General features: G+C 38.3%; 1 protein-coding gene across 1 annotated transcript; it reads right to left on the bottom strand.

Annotated features, from left to right (window-relative positions):
* Nucleotides 1-6,268: 6,268 nt before the first annotated feature.
* nek10 (NIMA-related kinase 10) lies at nt 6,269-22,361 on the bottom strand. The gene is made up of 34 exons (XM_038279577.1): nt 22,078-22,361; nt 21,932-21,992; nt 21,682-21,812; nt 19,906-20,001; nt 19,737-19,821; nt 19,568-19,609; nt 19,393-19,474; nt 19,229-19,296; nt 18,931-19,010; nt 18,770-18,856; nt 18,428-18,652; nt 16,689-16,822; nt 16,183-16,244; nt 16,029-16,100; nt 15,885-15,949; nt 15,320-15,422; nt 14,537-14,665; nt 14,302-14,439; nt 14,166-14,211; nt 13,966-14,087; nt 13,284-13,386; nt 13,113-13,188; nt 12,162-12,291; nt 12,001-12,071; nt 11,711-11,912; nt 11,543-11,630; nt 10,835-10,859; nt 10,642-10,679; nt 10,191-10,291; nt 9,940-10,050; nt 7,945-8,050; nt 7,734-7,777; nt 7,381-7,436; nt 6,269-7,109 (listed from the first exon to the last, which is right to left on the bottom strand). Exons 1-34 carry the CDS (start codon nt 22,173-22,175, stop codon nt 7,061-7,063), a joined length of 3,126 nt encoding a protein of 1,041 aa, XP_038135505.1. The 5' UTR covers nt 22,176-22,361; the 3' UTR covers nt 6,269-7,060.
* Nucleotides 22,362-22,695: the final 334 nt, after the last annotated feature.

The raw sequence follows: 22,695 nt of genomic DNA on the forward strand, positions 1-22,695 counted from the left end.
CCGCAGTAAGAAAAAAACACACAAACAAAAATAAAACAGGTGTTTTTTATCGGCCTGTAGAAAAATGCACATACCAAATGGCTCACAAGAAGTGACTGTGGATAAGATGACTGCATTGGCATGTTGCTCCACAGGCGCAGGGTGTCGGGGTTCTCCGGTAGGGCGTCAGGGCGACATGGCATTTAAAACGTCGGACAGCACTTCTGAAAAACGAGATTGGGAGATCCCAGATGCAAAAAAGTGCAATGTTGCAAGGAGTTTCGTGATATCTGGTATTGCGTGGGTCCTCCTTGTGCCTGGCTCCAAATCCATTCGGAGTTCCCCCAACAGCTCCAAAATGGCAATGCTGGATAAACGATATGTTTTGATGATCGTTTCCTCGTTCATTCCAAAAATATTCACACGGAGTGAAAAAATGCGTTCTCTGCGTCTCCTTGCTTCATTTCGATTTCTCCTTCTTGCGACAGTAACCGCTGCCATGTGTGCGCAATTACGCATACAGACCATTTGCACCTTCTTTTGAAACGTGTTAAATATAGAGTCAGATACCGTTAGCAAAATTGCTTTCAGGTTTGATAAATCACTTTGCGAGTGCTAAATTAATATATTTACATGTTCTCCTCCCACAAGACGCACTTTTGCGTGTAAACGCCCCATATTGAATATTCATTGCAGAAAAAGTACTAAATGGATAAGAGACGCTATTTAGCACGTTTTAAAGACCAAATCCTTTTAGCACGCTGTTGATAGATCAGTTTGTACATTTTTTTGCGTGCGCAGTGAAATAGCTCACGTTTTAATACACGCAAACCTTTGATAAATCCGGCCCTTAGTAAGCTAAAGATTATTATTTCTTCTTAGACTTTATGAATGAAGATCATTTAAATACAGATTATCCTAAATGAAATTGTTCCTGAAAATATTTTTTTCTATGTATGAGACATGTAAAGTTTTACCACAGACTGATTGTGTAGCCTTTGTTGCGCCGTGGCACAGTGTTCGCCTGCAGGTGCACCATTCGTTCCCCTGTAGTGACATCATCTTGTTACTTGATCTTTGTTTCCTGTATTTGCTTTCGTAACACCTGTAAAATTAGCATTGTTCTTATAAATCTGACCTTTTCTTTTGTTTTAATGTTGTTTACTCTGCAGTTTTTTTATGCTGACAAAAAAAATTATAACAGCCTCACACAGCTGCGAGTATAACTTTAATATAGTGATATGAATATCTAGTAAAAATGGCATTTTAGTAAAACCTAAAAAACATTCAAAATTCAAATATAAAGAAAATGTCATCATGAAAAATAAATTCTGTAAAAAATGACTGACTTAAATTAGAACTGTTGAATGAAAGCAGCTCAAACGCAACGTTTGAACTGTAAAGATTCACATGTGCCTGCCATTTATGTGCCAACATTTTCCAAATTTTAAGTTTTTTGAGTTCATGCCACAAAAAGGCACAATGCGATTATACTGTATGTACATATCATTTTTCATCTGTGAAATTAAACATTCATTGTTTTGTTGCTGTCTATTCATGTTTGTTTACTGAACTTTCATAGTTTATTTTTGGTATTCTTTCATTGTCTTTCCTGAGAAATTAGTTATCAGTTTATTGAATGGATTGTGCTGCCCCCTGTTGGTGCAGTGAGAGAGTGCTCACTTCAGTCCTGAATTAAAGTGTCCAATAATCTGTCAAGCAGTGAATAAATCCCTAAAATACAAAGTTATTATTGAGCTGTTCCAGATATTAACAAGTATTTTTTTTATTGTTGTTCTTTTAGAAAACTAATTATTTTTGTTAAATATCAACATGTAGGTTGAAGCCAAACCTTTCGTTGCAAAGGTTTTATAATGTAGAATTTCTCTCAATCAGCAAAACTTTCTTTTGAAGTGACCTTGATCAGATTTATTCTTCAGGGTATTTTTTATTTAAAAAAATAAAATATATACATATATATATATATATCTGTTTATATCTGAATATATTCAACAATGTACACAGTACAGGCCAAAAGTTTGGACACATGTTAAAGAGTTTTCTTTGTTTTCATGACTATGAAAATGTAAGATTCCCACTGAAGGCATCAAAACTATGAATTAATTATATACTTGACAAAAAAGTGTGAAACAACTGAAAATATGTCTTATATTCTAGGTTCTTCAAAGTAGCCTCCTTTTGCCTTGATTATTGCTTCGCACACTCTTGGCATTCTATTGATGAGCTTCCAGAGGTAGTCACCTGAAATAGTCTTCCAACAGTTTTGAAGGAGTTCACAGAGGTCCATGTTTGCCCCTTTGCCTTCACTTTGTAGTCCAGCTCACCCCAAACCAGCTTGATTGGGTTCAGGTGTGGTGATTCTGGAGGCAATGTCGTCTGGTGCAGCACCCTATCACTCTCCTTCTTGGTCAGATAGCCCTTACTCAGCCTGGAGGTCTGTTTGGGGTCACTGTCCTGTTGAAAAATAAAAGATTGACCAACTAAACCCAAACTGGATGGAATAGCATGCCGCTGCAAGATGCTGTGGTAGCCATGCTGTTTCAGTATTCCTTAAATTTTGAATAAATCCCCAACAAAGTCACCAGCAAAGCACCCCCATACCATCACACCTCCTCCTCCATGCTTCACGCTGGGAACCAGGCATGTAGAGTCCATCAGTTCCCCTTTTCTGCGTCGCACAAGGACACAATTGTCATGATCGGGCAGGATTTCTAGCCCAGATGCAGAACTCACAGACACACAGGCAGGATTTAAGTCCAATAATTTATTGGATTCATTCACACAGGGTTCTGCCCTGGAAGGCAGAGAGGACAGAGCAGGTTAGGTTCTGGTACAGGTGACAGGTTCTGACTTACAGGTTTTCAGGTTTAAGACAGGCAGGGTGGCTCAGGCTTGCTAGCATGGAAAGGACAACAATCCGGCTCAGAGGGAAGCTCTCACTCAGCTTATATAGGGAGAGCTCTTTAATCAGCAGATGGGGATCAGCTGCTTCTAATGAGCACCAGCTCTCAGGAGAAGATCCACAGCGCCCTCTGGTGGGCAAGCCACTGGATCCATACCGACAGCAGAACCCCTCAGAAAGGGATCCACGTCGCCCTCTGGAGGGCAGACCTCTGGATCCCAACAACAATGGTTCCAACCAAAGTTCTTAAATTTGGACTCATCAGACCAAATCACAGATTTCCACTGGTCTAATGTCCATTCCTTGTGTTCTTTAGCCCAAACAAGTCTCTTGTGCTTGTTGCCTGTCCTTTGCAGTGGTTTCCTAGCAGCTATTTTACCATGAAGGCCTGATTCACACAGTCTCCTCAGTTTTTCTAGAGATGTGTCTGCTGCAAGAACTCTGTGTGGCATTGACCCGCTCTCTAATCTGAGGTGTTGTTAACCTGCGGTTTCTGAGGCTGGTGACTCGGATGAACTTATCCTCCACAGCAGAGGTGACTCTTGGTCTTCCTTTCCTGGGGCGGTACTCATGTCATCCAGTTTCTTCGTAGCTCTTGAAGGTTTTTGCGACTGCACTTGGGTACACTTCCAAAGTTTTGCTAATTTTTCAGACTCTCTGAACTTCATTTCTTAAAGTAATGATGGCCACTCATTTTTCTTCTTAGTTGCTTTGTTCTTGCCATAATATAAATCCTAACAGTGTATTCAGTAGGACTATCAGCTGTTTATCCACCTGACATCTTCACAACACAACTGATAGTCCCAACCCTGTTTAAAAGGCAAGAAATCCCACTTATTAAACCTGACAGGGGACACCTGTAAAGTGAAAACCATTTCAGGTAACTACACTATATTGCCAAAAGTATTTGCTCACCTGCCTTGACTCACATATGAGCTTAAGTGACATCCCGTTCCTAATCCATAGGGTTCAATATGACATCGGTCCACCCTTTGCAGCTAGAACAGCTTCAACTCTTCTGGGAAGGCTGTCCACAAGGTTTAGGAGTGTGTTTATGGGAATTTTTGACCATTCTTCCAGAAGCGCATTTGTGAGGTTGCACACTGATGTTGGACGAGAAGGCCTGGCTCTCAGTCTCCGCTCTAATTCATCCCAAAGGTGTTCTATCGGGTTGAGGTCAGGACTCTGTGCAGGCCAGTCAAGTTCATCCACACCAGACTCTGTCATCCATGTCTTTATGGACCTTGCTTTGTGCACTGGTGCACAGTCATGTTGGAAGAGGAAGGGGCCAGCTCCAAACTGTTCCCACAAAGTTGGGAGCATGGAATTGTCCAAAATGTCTTGGGATGCTGAAGCATTCAGAGTTCCTTTCACTGGAACTAAGGGGCCAAGCCCAGCTCCTGAAAAACAACCCCACACCATAATCCCCCCTCCACCAAACTTTACACTTGGCACAATGCAGTCAGACAAGTACCGTTCTCCTGGCAACCGCCAAACCCAGACCCGTCCATCAGATTGCCAGATGGAGAAGCGCGATTCGTCACTCCAGAGAACGCGTCTCCACTGCTCTAGAGTCCAGTGGCGGCGTGCTTTACACCACCGCATCCGACGCTTTGCATTGCACTTGGTGATGTATGGCTTGGATGCAGCTGCTCGACCATGGAAACCCATTCCATGAAGCTCTCTGCGCACTGTTCTTGAGCTAATCTGAAGGCCACATTAAGTTTGGAGGTCTGTAGTGATTGACTCTGCAGAAAGTTGGCGACCTCTTCGCACTATGCGCGTCAGCATCCGCTGACCCCGCTCCGTCAGTTTACGTGGCCTACCACTTCGTGGCTGAGTTGCTGTCGTTCCCAAACACTTCCATTTTCTTATAATACAGCTGACAGTTGACTGTGGAATATTTAGGAGCGAGGAAATTTCACGACTGGATTTGTTGCACAGGTGGCATCCTATCACAGTTCCACGCTGGAATTCACTGAGCTCCTGAGAGCGACCCATTCTTTCACAAATGTTTGTAAAAACAGTCTGCATGCCTAGGTGCTTGAATTTATACACCTGTGGCCATGGAAGTGATTGGAACACCTGATTCCAATAATTTGGATGGGTGAGCAAATACTTTTGGCAATATAGTGTACCTCTGGAGCTCGTCCATAGAATGCCAAGAGTGTACGAAGCAGCAATCAGAGCAAAAGTTGGCTACTTTGAAGAACCTAGAATATAAGACAAATTTTCAGTTGCTGCACACCTTTTTAAGTATATAATTCCACCTGTGTTAATTCATAGTTTTGATGCCTTCAGTGTAAATCTTCCATTTTGACAGTAATGAAAATAAAGAAAACTCATTGAATGAGAAGATGTTTATAAACTTTTCGCCTGTACTATATATACACAGCACATTTCATGTAGCAGGACAGTTCAAAGTGCTGTAAATAAGATAAACATAAGATTTTAAAAATCTCTGGCTATGTTTAAACTAAATAAGACAAGAAGGTTGATTATGACCAAAAACTTTTGCAAAGGTCATTAAATCAAGTCATCTACAATTAAATCAAGCAAAAAAATCCCAAATACAAATTTGCCAAAAAGACATTTCTCTAGATAATTCTATGAGATTGGTTTTACAATGACTCTTAAATCCAATCTCTTGTACAAACTTAAAAATTGATACCAGATAAGATCAAGGAGGGATATAACCTACTATTACACAAAAAGTGTCCATACATCCTTCTGCAAACATTAAAGGTGTTAAAAGAAGTAAGAGCATAAACTCAAAAGACATCATTAATGAAGTTGATTCTCTTTGTTGGAGGCCTACTGTCTGGCTGAATGGTTTTCTAACCTTTAGACCTTAAAAAAACTTTAAAGAAAAGGTTGTTTATAGTGAATAACTTGTATAATTCAATAGTGGATGGTACAGAATATGTCTTTTTGTATCACAGTGCAGAAGAAATATCCTCCTTATTGCTTAAGATAATTACATAAACTTTTATACAGCACATTTTAAGAAGAATTTCTTCAGGTCAAATTTAAAAGTGGAAAAATGTACAAACCCCCCCCCCCCCCCATTTTCATTTTATCTGCAGCCACAAACTAAGATATGCTTAATCAAAATGAAAGCTTTTATCAGCTCTTTGACAGATATACGTGGAGGAAATTGTGGGTTGAAGGTAAAACAAACATGCCGTCACATGCAGCTCTGCAACAATGAGTTAAAACAGTTAGACCACGCAGTCTGTTCCTGAGAATTTAAAGCGGTACGGCCCGACAATTGAAACAGAAAGCTGCAAAACACAGGCTGAAACACATCAGTGAGTTTTACATTAATACTCAGGACAGCATTAAGTTGGTTTTATACTTCATTTTTTATACATGTTCAGTTAACTTTATTGGTAAAGTCACATTTCTCACATTTGTACAGACAAACAATATATGAGACAAAAAAACAGTTGAAAGTTGTCTCTGTGGTATTTCTAAACCTGCTAAAGTTGAAACATACATGTTTGCACTTTTATTACAATATTTCTTTCTAAATAGGTGAAGGTACTATACTTTTCACAGCAAATGTTCATTTCAGATTTTAGCATCATGCTGTGGAGATGCTTTTAATCAGCAGGAAAAAAGGGAGATAAAGAACTAGGCAATCCTAAGAAATGTTAAACCTGTTTTCAGACATTTCACATCTTGATTTGTTTTGGTTGATCACAATAAATTCTAAGTCAACATGTTGACATCTCTGGAAAGGTTGAACCGGTATGAAGGTTTGTGTTCTCTAAAATGGATTAGATCTTTATTTAAGTACCGTATAAATAATATTCCCATTAAAACGTATTTTTAAGAAAGTTGAGAGATATTTATTGTAGGATTATGGTCCCTGAGCAGGTAGATGCTAAAATATTATAGTCCTAAGACAATCACAGCTGTTTTTTTCTCCAAAACTGTAAAACCATGTGAAACTCAGAGACTCATAATGAAAAATAGCTGACTCGTGTAAAGGTCAGTTTGTATCTTATTAATACATACCACTGTTTTTCCCTCCTATGTCAACATGTAGCTGTGAATTTTCTTTGAGCTTATCAGTACATTTACAAGTCCTGCTGGTCCTGTTTTCTGAGTAATGTTACTCCCTGAGCCAGTTCTGGGCGAAGTGGAAAGCAGCTAAATATTGCTGTCAGTTCCTTTTTGGGCTGTTTCATTGGCTTTGGTCCTAAAATAAAAAAGACCAAATTAAAGGAGCCTAATATTTGTCCATTCAGGAGAAAATGTGATTCTAACTACTGGATGAGAATATCACCTCCAACCTACAAGCACAGAACAAACAGTCATGTCTGTCCATTTAACTCTAGCAAGATACAGAAACAGTTATGTTTCAAATGAAACACATCCGGGATTTGAAAAGGAAATGATCAATTGTGATTTTTAATGCTTGCCTTCTCTTTTCATTTGTAAGGATTGTAATGTTCTCATTTTCAGTTTACCTGCTGCTTGTTGCTTCATAGTAGCCATTCTCCTCCAGGAGCTCCTCAATGATTCCCTGAAAAGTACAAAATATTTCACTAGAAGTACAAGGACAACCAGCAAAACAACAGAATAAAAATAAAAATGATTTATAATACTGAAGCTCACTTCCAACCAAGTTTGTTCAGATTGTTAAGAGAACTTAAGCATCATATACCATTGCTTGCATGCATGGTTGTGGGACAGATTGCTGTATGTAACTAGAGATATCAAAATGTTGTGTTTTTGATATTAGACACATGTGAAAGATGTCGGGCTAGGGGGGATGTGTTTTGGGGGGTTATTGGGGAAAGGTAGGTCTGGAGAAACTGACCTGCATTTGCTGATATGTGACTCCATCACTGAGATTCTCATCACCTGTCAGGAAGGAGATACAATCAACTTTCCTTACCTTTGGAGTAATTTGAATAATTTAAAAACCTAAACAGCAACCATCGGATGCCAAACTGGCTGTAATAAAACAGATCCTATACATTTTTTATTATTCCTGCAGGAGCAGCATTAATTTATTGCTATTATTTTACCTGGATTATCACCAGTAACGTGTTCCACTCTGAAATGCTGCATCACGTGTCGCCAGTCTAAAGTAGTCGAGTTTAACTCCATCAACTCTGATGAGGCCTGGATCAGCTGAGAAAATAAAAATGAAGAGAATGCATTCCTGGTTATGAGTCTTGCTTCAGATAAAACTGAACAGGAGAAAATATGCATGTTTTATCCTTTATGGAATATAAATTCTGCTTCTTTATACAGAATCAGTTAACAAATTTCCAATTAGAAAAAAATCAAATTTATATAAAATTAACAAAACTCAAACCAAATCAAATTATAATACTATATGGTTAACCCTTAGTGCTAAAGTAAAACACTACTGGACTTATTCTCATGTTTCTTGGAGATGGCTCACCTTTCATATTAAAGCATTTAAGTCTTTGATAACTGAAAATCTGCTCAACATATTTCTATGTGGTTACCGGTAAATCAATTTGATAGAATGCCAGTTGAGAATATTTGACTTAATTTTTAGATTAGGGGCACAGGAACATTTTGAGGAAATATGTCTGGAAGAGACACAGAGATGGCATGTTCTCCCTGAGCATGCATGGGTTCTCTCCGGGTACTCCGGCTTCCTCCCACATTCCAAAAAAATGACTGTTAGGTTAAGATGCTTCCCTAAATTCTCCTTAGGTGTAAGTGTGTGTGTGTGAATGGTTGTTTGTCCTGTTTTCTCTGTGTTGCCCTGCGATGGACTGGTGACCTGTCCAGGGTGTACCCCGCCTCTCGCCCATAGACAGCTGGAGAGGCACCAGCACCCCTTGCGACCCCACTTGGGATTAAGCGTGTCAGAAAATGGATGGATGGATGAGACACAGAGATTCTTTTAAATCTGAAGGCCTTATATATCACCTGTTGAGCATGGTAGTAGCAGCATTATGCTTTGGGGCTGTTTCGCTGCAAGAAGAATACTCCAGCTTAACGTAAATTCACAGTGAGGTTATTTCAATTTAGGGATGCCTGGAATTTCTTGGATTTGGAAAGGAAAGAGATAAAAAACGTATCAAAACTGGATGTGAATAAAATAGACTTCTGGAAGGACCGTCCTGATCCCCAAACAAACCTTGACATTGTCTATTATAAGTGTGTAATTAAAGCACAACTTGCTCTGAGATATGCAATCAATCAAATATTAAGAAGCTTTGAGATTACAGTCAATATTGTGAAACTATTTAGAATAGAGACAATCAATTACAATTTGTGAAAATAATTCTTGAGTTGTAAGCATTATCCTTTTGTCATGGAAAAATATAACTTCAGTCATAAAATTAAGTGTATGAAAAACTTATTTTAGTGGAGAAATTTTAACTACTGTGGTTCAGACTAAGAAATGAGAAAATAATTTCTATAAAGTGCTTGGATAAAAGAATCTTACATGGCTTATAAATCATAAATGGTGTGACCAATTAAAAACACATTTTAAAGCTGAAGTCTGTAAGTTTTTAAAAATCACTTTTTTGTCATATTGGCTAAAACTGTCCCTATGCCCAGACAGCAGTACATGTGATATGTAACCTGTAAAAAAAACTGCTTCAATTGGTACCCCGCCTACTGCCTGTATTTCAATCTGGAAAGAATAATTCGGGACGAGTCAAAACAACCAATCACAGCCAGAGGAGCGTCTGATGGAGTGTCAATCACAGCTCACATACGCTGAATCCCGACCCCCACCCCCCCCCCCCCCCCCCCACCCCACCCCCCCCACCCCCCTCCTGGTCGCATGCGGTAGCCGCGCAGATGCTGTGAGAGGGGTGGAGCTTGGAGGTGGGGCATGAGTGAAGCAGAGAGGGTGGGGGAGTGGAGTGAAACCTGTTTTTCTTCAAATTTTCAGTCGAAGTCCGCTCTCTCCTCAATGTTACAGACTGCAGCTTTAAGGTTTATTTAAAAACCTGCACAATAAAAAGTTTTGTTTTTTCTTTTGTTTAAAAATACCCCTGAGACTGGACATGTAAAACCTTGCTAACCTTGCTAAGCTCCACCTTTAAGTTGTACGGATCACTGCCAAGCTGAAAGAGAGCCTTTTTGAATCTCTCAACAAGACGCCGTTTGATGTTGTGGTGCAATGTTGGTGGAAGCTGGAAATGAAATAAAACCCATAAAATGTTAATATGCTTCCATAATATCTTGTGGACTAACATGGATTTAAAGGAATATATAAGTAGCTTGTTTTTATTTGAGCTGTTGTCTTAATAAAATAAACCAAAATGTACTGTACTTGAGTTATAAAGATGATTTTGTGCAGCTGCACAAGCAGCCGCTGGATGGGATCATCAATCAGTCGCAGTTTCCTCTGCGACACACAGATTCCCACAGACACTGAAATTAAAGGAAAACAACTCATCTTGGCTGAGAAAATAAACACATTTTATATTACATGACGTAAACATGTCAACTGTTCCTGCACTCCTGATGTCTTTGTTACCCTAACTTCTATTCTAGTCCTGAGGAATAATCCTGCAACTTTTTGATGCACCCCATTTTTAACACACCTGAATCAAATGAGGCTCTGCTGAGCTATATGAGGGGATTGAGCCTTTAGATTCAGGTCTGTTAGAGAAGATATGCATCTAAAAGTTACAGGATGGCAGCTCTTGAGGATTAGACTAGAGCACCCCTGCTCTATTTTATGTCATAAATGTATTTAAAACCAGATGTTGAAATGGTACCTTTTCTCGGTTTTATGTTTGAAGCAGTAAAATCACCACTGAAAAAAGGAGGAAGTGAGAGAAGTATTTTAACAGAGTCATGCACCTATGAACAGGCAGCCATCTACTGTTGCGCTCTAACCAGAGGAGGTTATAAAGGTATGTTCAGTAAATGCGACACAAATGTTAAAAAGAGTGACATGTCCATTTTCACCTACCCGGCTTCAGTCTGATCCATTCTGACACAAACACAGGGCTCTTAGTTTAGATTAAACAGAAAAGGGTTGGTGATTAAAATCCACATAAACTGCAAAAAAAACCGACAGTAACAAGATAACAAGCTGTATAAATACAAAAAAAAACGATACTTGGATAAGAATAAGGACCTCTATATGACATCAATGAACAGCTACTTAGAAATGTATCACTACAAATAAATAAGAATAAAAAAAACGTCCTTCAGAGCAAAGGTAATCAGACTATATAAAACCCTAGTTGAAGTGAGGCGGTGTGGTACTGCTAGCGTGAGGCCAGTTTGGCCGATTACTAAGTATCCCTGGTGCATGCACGCTCCACTTTATCAATAATTCTGCTACCATTCTCCCTAAGCTGCACTCATGACTTCAATTTGCAGCAAGGCTAATCTCAACAGAAGAGTTGTTCCTACTTTGAAGTGCATGCTGGGAAACCAACTCCGGTCCTGAAAACAGCAAAACTTTGCTGCATTCTGAGTTACTTTGTCTGCTATTGGTCATACAGTTGCTGTATTTGGTCAGAAATTACAGCAAACATTAGTCGTAAAACGCTGTTTAAAAGGTCCATTTACATAAAAAGTTAACTCCTCTAAGATTCTCATAATAAATTCTAGAATCAGTAATCGACTGGGTTTCAGAATATCATCAGATTCTAAGCAGTGCGTCACCTTGACTGTTTGGCTGCATCATTTCTCCAGAGCTGCAGCCTGCAGAGGAGTTTTGAGCCAAATATTCTGACTCTTTTAGTCGTTTTTCCTACAAAAAAAATAAAATAAAATCCAGAGCACTTCTCAAAGCTATATGTTAAAAATATAGCTCTTAGAATCCAGGTTTACCATGACTGAGTGGCAGTAGTTTTTCTTGCTTTGTAGCCTTTCCATTAAACACTTCTGTGTTCTTTTCCTGTCTTTATCGGCTCTTCGCTGCAGTGCATTCTGGGAGGTGTAGAGTCCATCCATCAGCCTCATCATAATGTCAGTAATCTTGGAGCTGACGGCTACGATGTCCGGCCGCTGGTCTGCATCTGAACTCAAACACCTAACGGATTAGCAAACAGTAATTAAAAGTGTGCAAACTTCAGCTGGAGGACACTTGACAACTTCTGGGCCTTCAGCTGAAGTCTCACCATCTGATCATATCTGTGAGCCTCGCTGTAAACATTCCCTCTTCAACTGGCTTATAGGCCCCTTCAACAATCTGTCAGTACAGACCAACCAATCAAAGATGAGCTACTCAGAATACAAATAAAAGCATTTGAGGTTAAAGTATGTGACATATTCATGCTACCATGTTTGCAAGGGACAGCATATTGCTGCTGTAGAACGGAGGTTGTAGAGTTGCCATCTGGTACAGGAGGCAGCCCAAAGCCCAGATGTCAGCTTTCTCTCCATATGGTTTGTTCTGCACCACCTCTGGACTGTCACAGCAAGCACCAAAACATGAACACAATTGCAGAAAAGATAACTTTTCGCTTAAAAGCCTAAACTTTATCACAAGCAGCACTTTAGATTTTCAGAGTTTAAAGTGTTTCAAAAGAGTTGGGATAAAAACATGAATTGGAAGGCATAAGAGTGGAATTAGAATTATTCTTTCTATTAACACTCCTATTTGAAAAAGTCTGAGGTCTCCAAACCAAAACTTATCAAAATGAAAGCAAAAACTATTGCATACTATGATGCATTCTTTCTTACAGTCAATACTTGACAAAGAGTATTTCCCAGTTGAATATTTTTTCTTAAGAGCAGCTGTCATTTTGTGAGTAGGAGATAAGAGTACTGCAATAAACTGAATATATTTAACCACTTGTGGTTAGAACCAACACATTCTAACCACTAGTGCAAACAGTGCATGTGTAAATGTGATGGTGCTGTATGTCTGCTGCAATAGATGATCCAAACCAGTTCCAGAAAGACACTGACTATCCATGAACCTTCTAGACGTTGTTACACTTGACTCTTTATTTATTTTTATTTTTTTTTACTTGGCTCTATTTGGATCATGTTACATTTAATGTGGTTTTAAAATAATAGTAAAATACCGCTCTTTGAAGTATAAAAAAAGTTCACATCAGCATTTTGATTGAATTGATTATATTAAAAGAGCTCATACTAATTGGGTATAGGTTTGGTAAAATGCCATTTTCAGCCTATGAGCTGAGTTCGCTGTATCTCTAAACTGCCTCCAAATGGCAGCAAAAGCTCCATTTGGAGTGAGTGATTTGCTGAGAAGTATTCTCACCAGGAATACAGGATGGTACCAACCACTGACGTCAGCTCAGTGTTCTCCTGTTTCTGCTTAGCGAGCCCAAAATCAGCTTCAAGCAGAGGGACATATAAGGGTTTAATCCTTTGAACAAGAGAGGACAGGACTGCGATACAGAAAGAGGATGTGGTGATCGCTAACACTCACTGATGGTGACTTTATCTTTCTCCCCCAGCATGATGTTGTTTGGTGAGAGGTCACGGTGAATTATTCTCTTCTCTTTGTGCAGGTACCTTAAAGCCAGGCACATCTGAGGGGAAACAGAATTGATTTGACATTTAATCTGGATTTTAAAATGACTTTGGTGAGATTAGAATAATTCCACTCATTCAACCATCTCCACTATGCCAGAGGGGAATATCCACATTTTATTTAATGGGTTACATTCAGACCAAGAAAAAAATATGCACAGAAACTGATCAGAAAGAATTAGATTCAATGCTGAATTTTGTATCAGAAAGCATAAATAAATCAATTTGAAAATGTTGTGATATTTTGATGAAAGTGAATTATATTGTAGTGCTTCTAAGCTGGGAGTGCATTTTCTGTCACTCTAATTTTTACAACCCTTCTTGTCCCTCAGGTTCTGACTTTACCCCATTTAGTGAACAAATTCAGACCTTCTGTTTCATATCTTATTATTCCAAAAATTATGATTTTCCTTATTGATGTTGTTTCTTCCACACTACTCCTCTTAAGCTAAGATTTCATCTTCTTAAATCACATAACTTATGGGTCATAAATGTGTTTCTTTGTTGCTCAGATATTGCTGTAAAACAGGAACTTATCTAATAAGTTTTTCATGGAAAACTAAGTTCAAAACTTGTACCTGTATGAATATGTTCCAAATTCTGTCTTCAGTGAATGTTTGTTGTTTGTCCTTCAGTGAATTAAAATGTTGAGCCAGTGGCACACCCTCAATCAGCTCCATTACAATGTAAAGCTTGTCACCTATAACATAGAGCATGAAGGGTCTTTTTTGGTTTGAATGAAAACAGTCCTGTTGGTCCAGAATGCTATCATCCTCACCTTCCAAAAATGCTTTATAATATTTAACTACGTTTGGGTGCATCATCTAGAAACAAAATAAAAAAAAGATAATTACTTCTCAGCCAAATAAAATATATTGAAATATATCTGAACAGATGTTTACTGCGTTGTGTACCTGTTCTTTGATGATTGTAAGCTCAGAGATGATCTTTTCCACATTGCTGTCTCTGGATTTCTTGTCTTTGCCAAACACAGGATTACGCAGGTTTACCTCCTTTAGAGCCAGAAAGTTCTGCCCGGCTTGCTTTTGGACCTGTCATTGAGAGCATATTAGGTGAAATCTACACGCTCTGAAAACATTACGAGAATAAAAATACAATCAGCAGATTCTGATGGAACATTTACTGAACTTTAAAGACACTTCCAAAAGCTCCAGAGCCCAGGTGGTCCAGTATGGAGTAACCACCAATCACTCTGAGCGGAGGCCGGGTCTCGTCCACAGCATCAATATTCTCTCTCAGACTATTCAGCTCCTCTTCCTGCAATTAAATATTATTTATATGTTTGGAAAAAATCCCGCAAGAGTCAGCAAATACAGCGCCCTATGGATATACTAGCTCTTCTGGTGAAAATGTGTAAAAAACCTTGAATTAAACCAAATCTATTGTTTATTAAAGTCGCATGAATTTGTACTGAAATATCTAATAAGAGGGAAAAAAACTCTACTGAAAAAATACACATTTTAACCAATTCTCAGGTAGCACCAGTGACCTTTATTTATTTTTTTTTTCCTTTTATAATTCTTACCATCCTCATCATTCATTTTAAAGGGGCAAAAGTAGGTTCTTATCCGATCTGGTAGACTACTAGCAGGAGACTCGCAGAAAGTATAATCCACTAAACAAAGGAAGGTGCTAACGAAAAATAGTGCTTCAGTGAAATTTATTTTGGAGTTCTTATCAGATGTAATGATGACAATGGTAAACAAATACATATCTCTTTATACAGGGGATATTTTCCTGTAAAAAAATACTAAAAGGACAGATTTGGCTTAAGCACTGTGAGATTATGCTGCTGTAATAAAAGTTCAATTTATTTCAAGGTTTATTACACATCTCTGTCAGATGTTTCAACGATTGAGACATTATTATCACCTCATTCTAACCCAACAAACAATAACTCTTTGTTCTTACAGAGTATAGTGAAACTTTGGTCTGCAGCTCCTCGTAAACTGTGAGATCTCGCACATAATGCCCAACATCAATAAACAATTCAAAGAGGTCTGTGGGAAAGAGTCTGAAAGGGATAAAGGGTTAAAGAACAGCTGTCCATGATCAGAGTGTTTTTTCTGACAAATATTGAATACTACAGTTTAAAGATTGCATAAAAGTTTCTCACAATTTTTTTTTTTATGAAAAAAATGGTTCCAACAGACTCTACAGACTAATAGTGGATGGAAGATAGGAGCATTTAAAAGACAATTGTGCACCAATTATGCTACGTCCAAAGAAATACCCTCAAACTAGCATTGTAGAAATACTAAACTAAATTAGTAGAAATCAATATCTTGTCACATGTTAATGAAACATAATACAGACAACAAAATCTACAAGAAAGACCAAACAAACAAGTTAAATTACTGAAATTAACAGTAAAGTTGATCAGTAACGGAACATTTGACATTTGAAACCAAGAACCCAAAATGCAAAGTCAAAACCTGAAAGCAAAACTTGACCATGAATGTCACAGTGGCATTACCTTTTAAACAGATATCTGTTTCTTTCAACGCTAAAGAGGAATCTTAGAGCTCGGAAGGCATAGCACTGCAAAAACAAAAGGTTAAGGTTTCATTGACTGAATAACGAAACACACACCTCTTGATCTGCTACATGAATTATTTACCTGTAAAGAAATGTCTTCCGCTTCACAGTTTTTTGGCAAAATTAGGTTTGCAATGATATAGATACCATTTTCCTAAGAAAAGAAAAAATGCAGTTCCTTAAGAAAAAAATTTTTATGGATTTTTTTGTGTGTGCACTTTGCTTAAGAACTCTACCTGCACAATGTGGTGAGCAGACATGTCATCCAGACTCAGCTCAGTCAGAGCTGTACAGCAGGCTGAAACAGAAGCAGGAGCACAAACATAAACTGTTTGGCAAATCTCACACACAGCGACATTTACAACTGTTTAATTCTCAATAACAGAGTAAATCTTAAACTCCAGTCATGTACAGACACACTATTATAGTAGTTAATCAGTGTGTTTATTCCTAAATACAAATTCTGAGACAGGAAATGTACAATCAGCCTGTAAAGCTGTACAGTTGAAACAGCCTCAAATGCCTCAGGAAATATCTGTTTACATTCTCAACTACTGATAAGACTTCCCTACAGGGAGAATTATCCTTATTGTGCAGTAAAAATAAAAACTAGAGCTTTTTTATATCATTTTGCATTATTACCAGCCTGCTATTTTCCTTGGTAAATTTGAACACAATTGTTTTTTATAAACGATTACTGTGGGGCACATTGTGTGATAATCTACGGAGTAAGGTCACTGACCTGACTGTAGAGCCGCCATGTTCTGCACCTTCTCATATGGTCCAAGCTCCTCACTTGTAAGTTCTCTGGAGAACTGAGGGGGTTTGCTGGGAGCGGGAGGCATCTCCATGGCTGGATGATCAGAGATATGCTGCCTATCATTGAGAGAGTTAATTGCCCAGAGATTAAAAAAGAGACATAATGACGCTATTTTCTCCATTTTTGTACAACAGGGAAAACCTCTAAAAATTATGTTATAATCATAGCAGTATTTCAGTTTTTAGTTCAGTAAAGTATATTCTTTTACATTTGCTAGTATTGATAACCTATCCGATGTAGAACATCACATAACACAGTTTATCAAACCTGGTAAAGCTACTTTAAAGCCCTCAAATAATTACTTTTTATTACAATATTATCATTTTCCACTGAGAAATCTGTATATACCCTATCTTTAATTTGAGTCCATTGATTCATTAGGGTGAAACATCACGTTATAGGAACAATTGTTTTCAACAAATTTGTACCTCCACTTTAGACATCCACATATGAATACATGTAATTGAGCTTTTATTGTCATTACACTGTCATAAGTACACAGCAACTAAATTCACTCTCTGCATGTAACCCATGCCCTTGGGGAGCAGTGGGCTGCCATTCTCAGGCGCCCAAGGAGGAGTGTGGGGGTTAAGGGTTTTTGCCCAGGTACCCAGAGTGGCAGGCTGTGGGAGTGGGGCTTGAACTCAGAACCTCTGGATTCCAAGCACAATGCTCTAACCACTAGGCCGCCACTCTCAAATAATATGCCTTTTAAGTACTCAGTTTTGTGTTGATCTTGTGGGTTGAGTAATGAATACAAGAATATAGCTATATACCTTAATCTTAACCTGTATACAGTTAAGGCAGTAATCAAAAGTTTAAAACTATTTAAACTGTGACAAACAAGGCTGAATGAGGAACTGAAGTTAACTTGCAACCACACAAACCCCATAACAGCCATAAGATGGTATCTATGGCATCCAGATGCTAAGTGACCATTGGCCAGTGTGGCCAAATAAAAGCCTTTTTACATCCTTCTACCACAGACGTAAACATGCAGAGTCTGCTTAATACCTTCGAGGCTTTAACTGGTATGCATTTTGCGAGCGTTTGACCTACAAACATTCGAGGTAGACCTGGTGGTGAAACAAGAGCTAAATATGAGGAAAAGCACCTTATACCAAAGTATCTACTCAACAGCTGGTTTCACTTTCATATGAAATGGGCCGTCTTTCGCAGCATCAAGCATCTGTGAGGTCATAGATTGATGTTGGTAGAAAAAGCCTGGCTCTCAGTCTCAGCCCAAATTCCTACCAAAGGTGTTCCATCGGGTTGAGGTCAGGGCACTGAGCAGGACAGTCAAACTGACAAGTACTGCTCAGATATAATTCGTGCAACAAGACTCCTCTTGCAATTCTCAAGTGATAAGTTATGTGAAACGTTGAGAAATTTGTCTATACTTCATAAAAGAAAAAAAACAGCATAGAGTTAGCATGCTGCTTTTTGGCCTTTTCTCTGATATTAATTTCAATATTTCTTCACATCAGTTCTGCAGCAGTTTGAGTTTGCTGTTGGACTAACCACAAACCTTTATAAAGCAATCACACTTATAATCAGAAATGACTGCAGTGCTGCAGTACTAACTATAATCTTTGATCATAAACTCCTTGAAAACATAAAAGATTGCAATAAAATCTCATTTAGAAATTTGTTTCACTTACATGTTGAGCAGACGGAGGAGCTGCTGCACTCCCCCCCAGCTCCGGATCTCAGCCCTGTTGTCTGGATACTCGCATAGCTGGACCAGGACCCAGGTGACGCTCCACAGCAGCTTCAGGTTCCTGCAGTGCAGGAGGCTCAGCAGCACCGGTACTCCCTCCAGCTCCTTTAACTGGTCCCTCACATGTTGGTCTGAAGACAAAAGCCTCAGCAACTCAGCACTCATTCTGCAGGAAACACAAAGTTTTAGATTATTTGGTTCATAACTTTGTTACAATGTTTCTTCAAAAATGTTTCAACACAGAGCAAATTCATTAATAAAGATATTTATTAAAATGTCTCACCTCTTTAAGATCAGGTCATATTCCTGCAGTATAATAAGAAGTCTTTCCACGATTTGTAGCTTTCCGATTTCTGTCCTGTATTCAGAGCTACAGGAATCCAGGATATTGGAAAATTTATATATATTTAATATCATTAACTTTGATTGTAAAAGTATGCATACCTCTCAGCCAAAGCTGTAAGTGCAAGAATGGCTCCCTGTAACACACCACAGTCTGTCGAGGAGAGGAGTGTCGCCAGGGTCTGACAATATTAAAAGTAGAAACTCATTTTCCACTCTATATATGAAGTTTTTGTGTAGATATACTATTTTTGTTGATGTTTAGGTTGAAAGGTGTTTATATAAAGTCAGTCTGAGTCTAGCAGGAAATGACTAATTATGTTCAGTGTTCTAAAATGCAACTGTTAATCCACCTAAAAATAAAAATAGGCTTTCCTGAGCATATTGAAATAAAAATTACCCTGTGTGCACCACTCTGAATGACCCAGGACCTTTGATTATTAGCAGATGACAGCTTCTGAAATATGTCTGTAAAACAAGCAAAATCAATGATGCTGTTGTTTTTGAGAACAAACTCAGCCCCAGTTGTCAGCATCCGTGTAATTCTGCATTCAGAGCACTTACAGGTCATTGTAACCAGCCTCTGAGTATCATACACCACCTCCTCACCACATGATATGTACTTGGCTGTCACAGACTCCAAGTACTGCAGAGAAACAGAAGGCCAGTAAGCGTGGTATGAGATATATTTGGATAAAGAGGTTGCTTGAGGTTATAAATAAAAGCTTAAGGCATTTACCCTCGCAAGAAATCGGGTGCCGTTGAGCTCATGAAGAATTTTCTTTAAAAAAAAGAAGAAAAGAAAAATAAAGTCAAATTAATAAATAAAATAATCACATTAATTTATATTACAGTAAATGTTTTATTTAAAAACAACAACAACAAAAAAATTATTTTCTGGTTTTTACCTGATAGTTGGGATCTCTGATCAGCAGTCGAAGGCAGATAAGAACTCTATGAACCGCTTCAGGAGGTGCATGGTTGATCCACTCACTTTAATACAGGAAATTATGATAATCAATTAATGTCTTGAATATGAATAGCTATGAAAAGGTCAAGTATTTCATTTTAATTTACCTGCAGAGTCTATTTTTTACCAATGATGTAAGAATGTCCAGGAACAGTTTACTTAGAGGGTGACTGCTGAAAGATCTTTGATCTTTGAATGCTATGCTGGAAATAGAAAGTTTTTATCAGTAGCACTACAGGTAGACTGCATACAAAGATGGATGTTTGCTTTTAATACTTTAAGAAATTAAAAAGTAAAAGAGTGTGTTAGACAATTCAAAATATTATAGTTGTAAATGTAAATCCTTTTTTTTGTCCCACTATTGGGAAATTCATTCTGCAATTGACCCATCTCCTTGGGGAGCAGTGGGCTGCCATTGTGTGGCACCCGGGGAGCAGTGTGGGATTAAGGGTTCTGCTCAGGAACCCAGAGTGGAGGTTGTGGGGATCGCACCTGCTACTTGCAACCTTCTCAGAACACAAGCGTACTGCTCTAACCACTAGTCCAACAGTCCCACAAATATTATAGCTGAAAATTATAATTTGATGCAGGAGTTTTTTTTTAAGCCTAATTGTGCCTAGGCTGCTCAGGGGCGCAGTGGGTCGCACCGCTGACTTGCAGCAAGAAGGTTTCGGGTTTAATTCCTGGCCCAGGGTCTTTCTTCATGGAGATTGCATGTTCTTCCCTAGTACTCCAGATTCCTCTCAAAGTCCAAAAACATGATTGTTTGGTTAATGGGCTTCTCTAAATTCTCCTAGGTGTGAGTTTCTGAATGGTTGTTTGTCCTGTGTGTCTCTGTGTTGCCCTGCGATGGACTAGCAACCGGTCCAGGGTGTACCCTGCCTCTGGCCCTTACACAGCTGGTAATAGGCACCAACACCCCTCGTGACCCCAGCAGGGATAAAGCGTGACAGAAAATGGATGGATAATTGTGCCAGATTTGTACATGTTGCAACTTAGGTTTATAACACATCAATAAAACATTGAAGAGCTCCCCAAGTGTACAAATAACTCAGTTTATTAAAATTCTTGTATGGCTATTTTGCTAAATAGTTTTTATTTGATATTGAGTTTTTAGCTTACTAATTGTTTTTTTTTTTTTTTTTTTTTTTACTTTTTCTTTACATGTATGCATCAAATAAAATAACATAAAATCATGTCTAACTATTTGCATGAGTTTTTTCTAAAACAGAAAATTTTTTTGCAAATATTTGTTTATTCACTTATCTTTCTTTTGCTGAATTGGGAAAGGGCAGTTTACTGTCCAACCAAGCAAAGTGAAACCATTAGCTATTTGGGTAGTTTTAAAATCCTGCAGACAATGAAACCAGCATCTAAGTAAAGCCTGCCAGTACATCAAAGTACAAAGGGCTCAGCTATTGAACTAACTCAGGACTAAAGAAAACAAACTGGACCAAAACGTGAATTATATTACTCCTCAAATCTTTATTGACTGGAGAAACTTCAAGGCCTCAGCATACCTGAATTCTTACTCTCCTCTCTTTTTTCATCCTTTGATACCTCAAATAAAAATGTTGTTTTCACCTGAATAGAGAACTTTAAGCACCACTCCAGTTCGCTTTTCCTAAAGCATTACCCCCAAGCTGGAGACCTTCCCTAGTCTGACTCAAACTTTCACTTGTTTTTGATTCACTGTGCTTAGTTATTCCAGATTGGCTCCTTCTCCCTCTGTACCACTGTAAATAAACATTTACATACTTGGAAGAAGCACTCTAACTTTAAATTAAATAGTTTGATTTGAGTCTAAAGGCAGTATTGTGGGATAAATTTACACGTAATTGAGAGATACATATAAATGTATGCTACACATATATATATAAAACCTGAATTTTTCCAGTTGAGTCACTTCACTGCTGAGGTCGCTGTCATTCCTGAGCCTGCTGATGTGCTTTGGAGAATGTGAGGATCTGATGGTTCTGCTGCTGACGGCTTTACTATGAGTCGGTGATGATACCTTTAACACAAAGAAAATCTCACAGCTTAAAATATCTGACAGGAGAAAAATTAACTTATGTATATTATGACAGTGTTAAGACACGCTTCTTCAATGTGGTGTCATGTGCTGCCTTTCACCTCCTGTCTGGGGCTGCTTTTGGCAAGCAAGGATTGGAGCTTCCTTAGATCATAAGATGCCCTAGAAAACATGCTTATCAGATGATTTGCTCCTATCAGATCAGGAAAATAAAATTATAATTTGTTAAAAGAGAAAATAGTCTTACTTGCTTTGGATTAATGAGGATTTCAGGGGCGGCTTTTCTTCTTGTCTTACTTTCCTGGTCAAGTTGAACATTTTCTGCGTTTTACATTTTATTTCCATGAGCAGCACATGCTAAATTTAGCCAAATATATATATATTTTTTTATCTGGTCTGCTCAGCCAGACACTTCCCACTTCATCAAATAAAGAAGCCCCGAATGAAGGTACTCTCAGAGTTATCTACTTGGTCAAACAAAACGCAGTTTTCTGAAAATCTATTGCTGTCGAGGAGATTCTTTGGTTTCTCGCCGTTAAAAACACGGACTGTAAATTCTAAGAAATCCAATTGCTTCCTAATCAAATATCCCGGAGTTACATGGGCTATATTTCGTATTCGTAGTGGATCTCACGGCAAAAATACCAGTTAATGTAAAAGAAATGCATTTTCATCTCCAAATAGCCGTGGTTGCCATGGGTACAACTGACGCTGGCAGCTGTCTGTAAGCACTTGGCTGGTTCAACGTTCAGTTGTTGTTTGAGTTTATTAATTTATGAATATTTTTGTTTCAAAGTCTGTAATAAAAGAAATTAGAAAATATACGTTTTTATATACGTTTCTGAAAAGTTGCCAGTGCTGTCGT

This window comes from Cyprinodon tularosa, unplaced genomic scaffold (assembly GCF_016077235.1).
Source record: "Cyprinodon tularosa strain WSP-4 unplaced genomic scaffold, ASM1607723v1 ctg151, whole genome shotgun sequence".
Classification (NCBI taxonomy): Eukaryota; Metazoa; Chordata; class Actinopteri; order Cyprinodontiformes; family Cyprinodontidae; genus Cyprinodon; species Cyprinodon tularosa.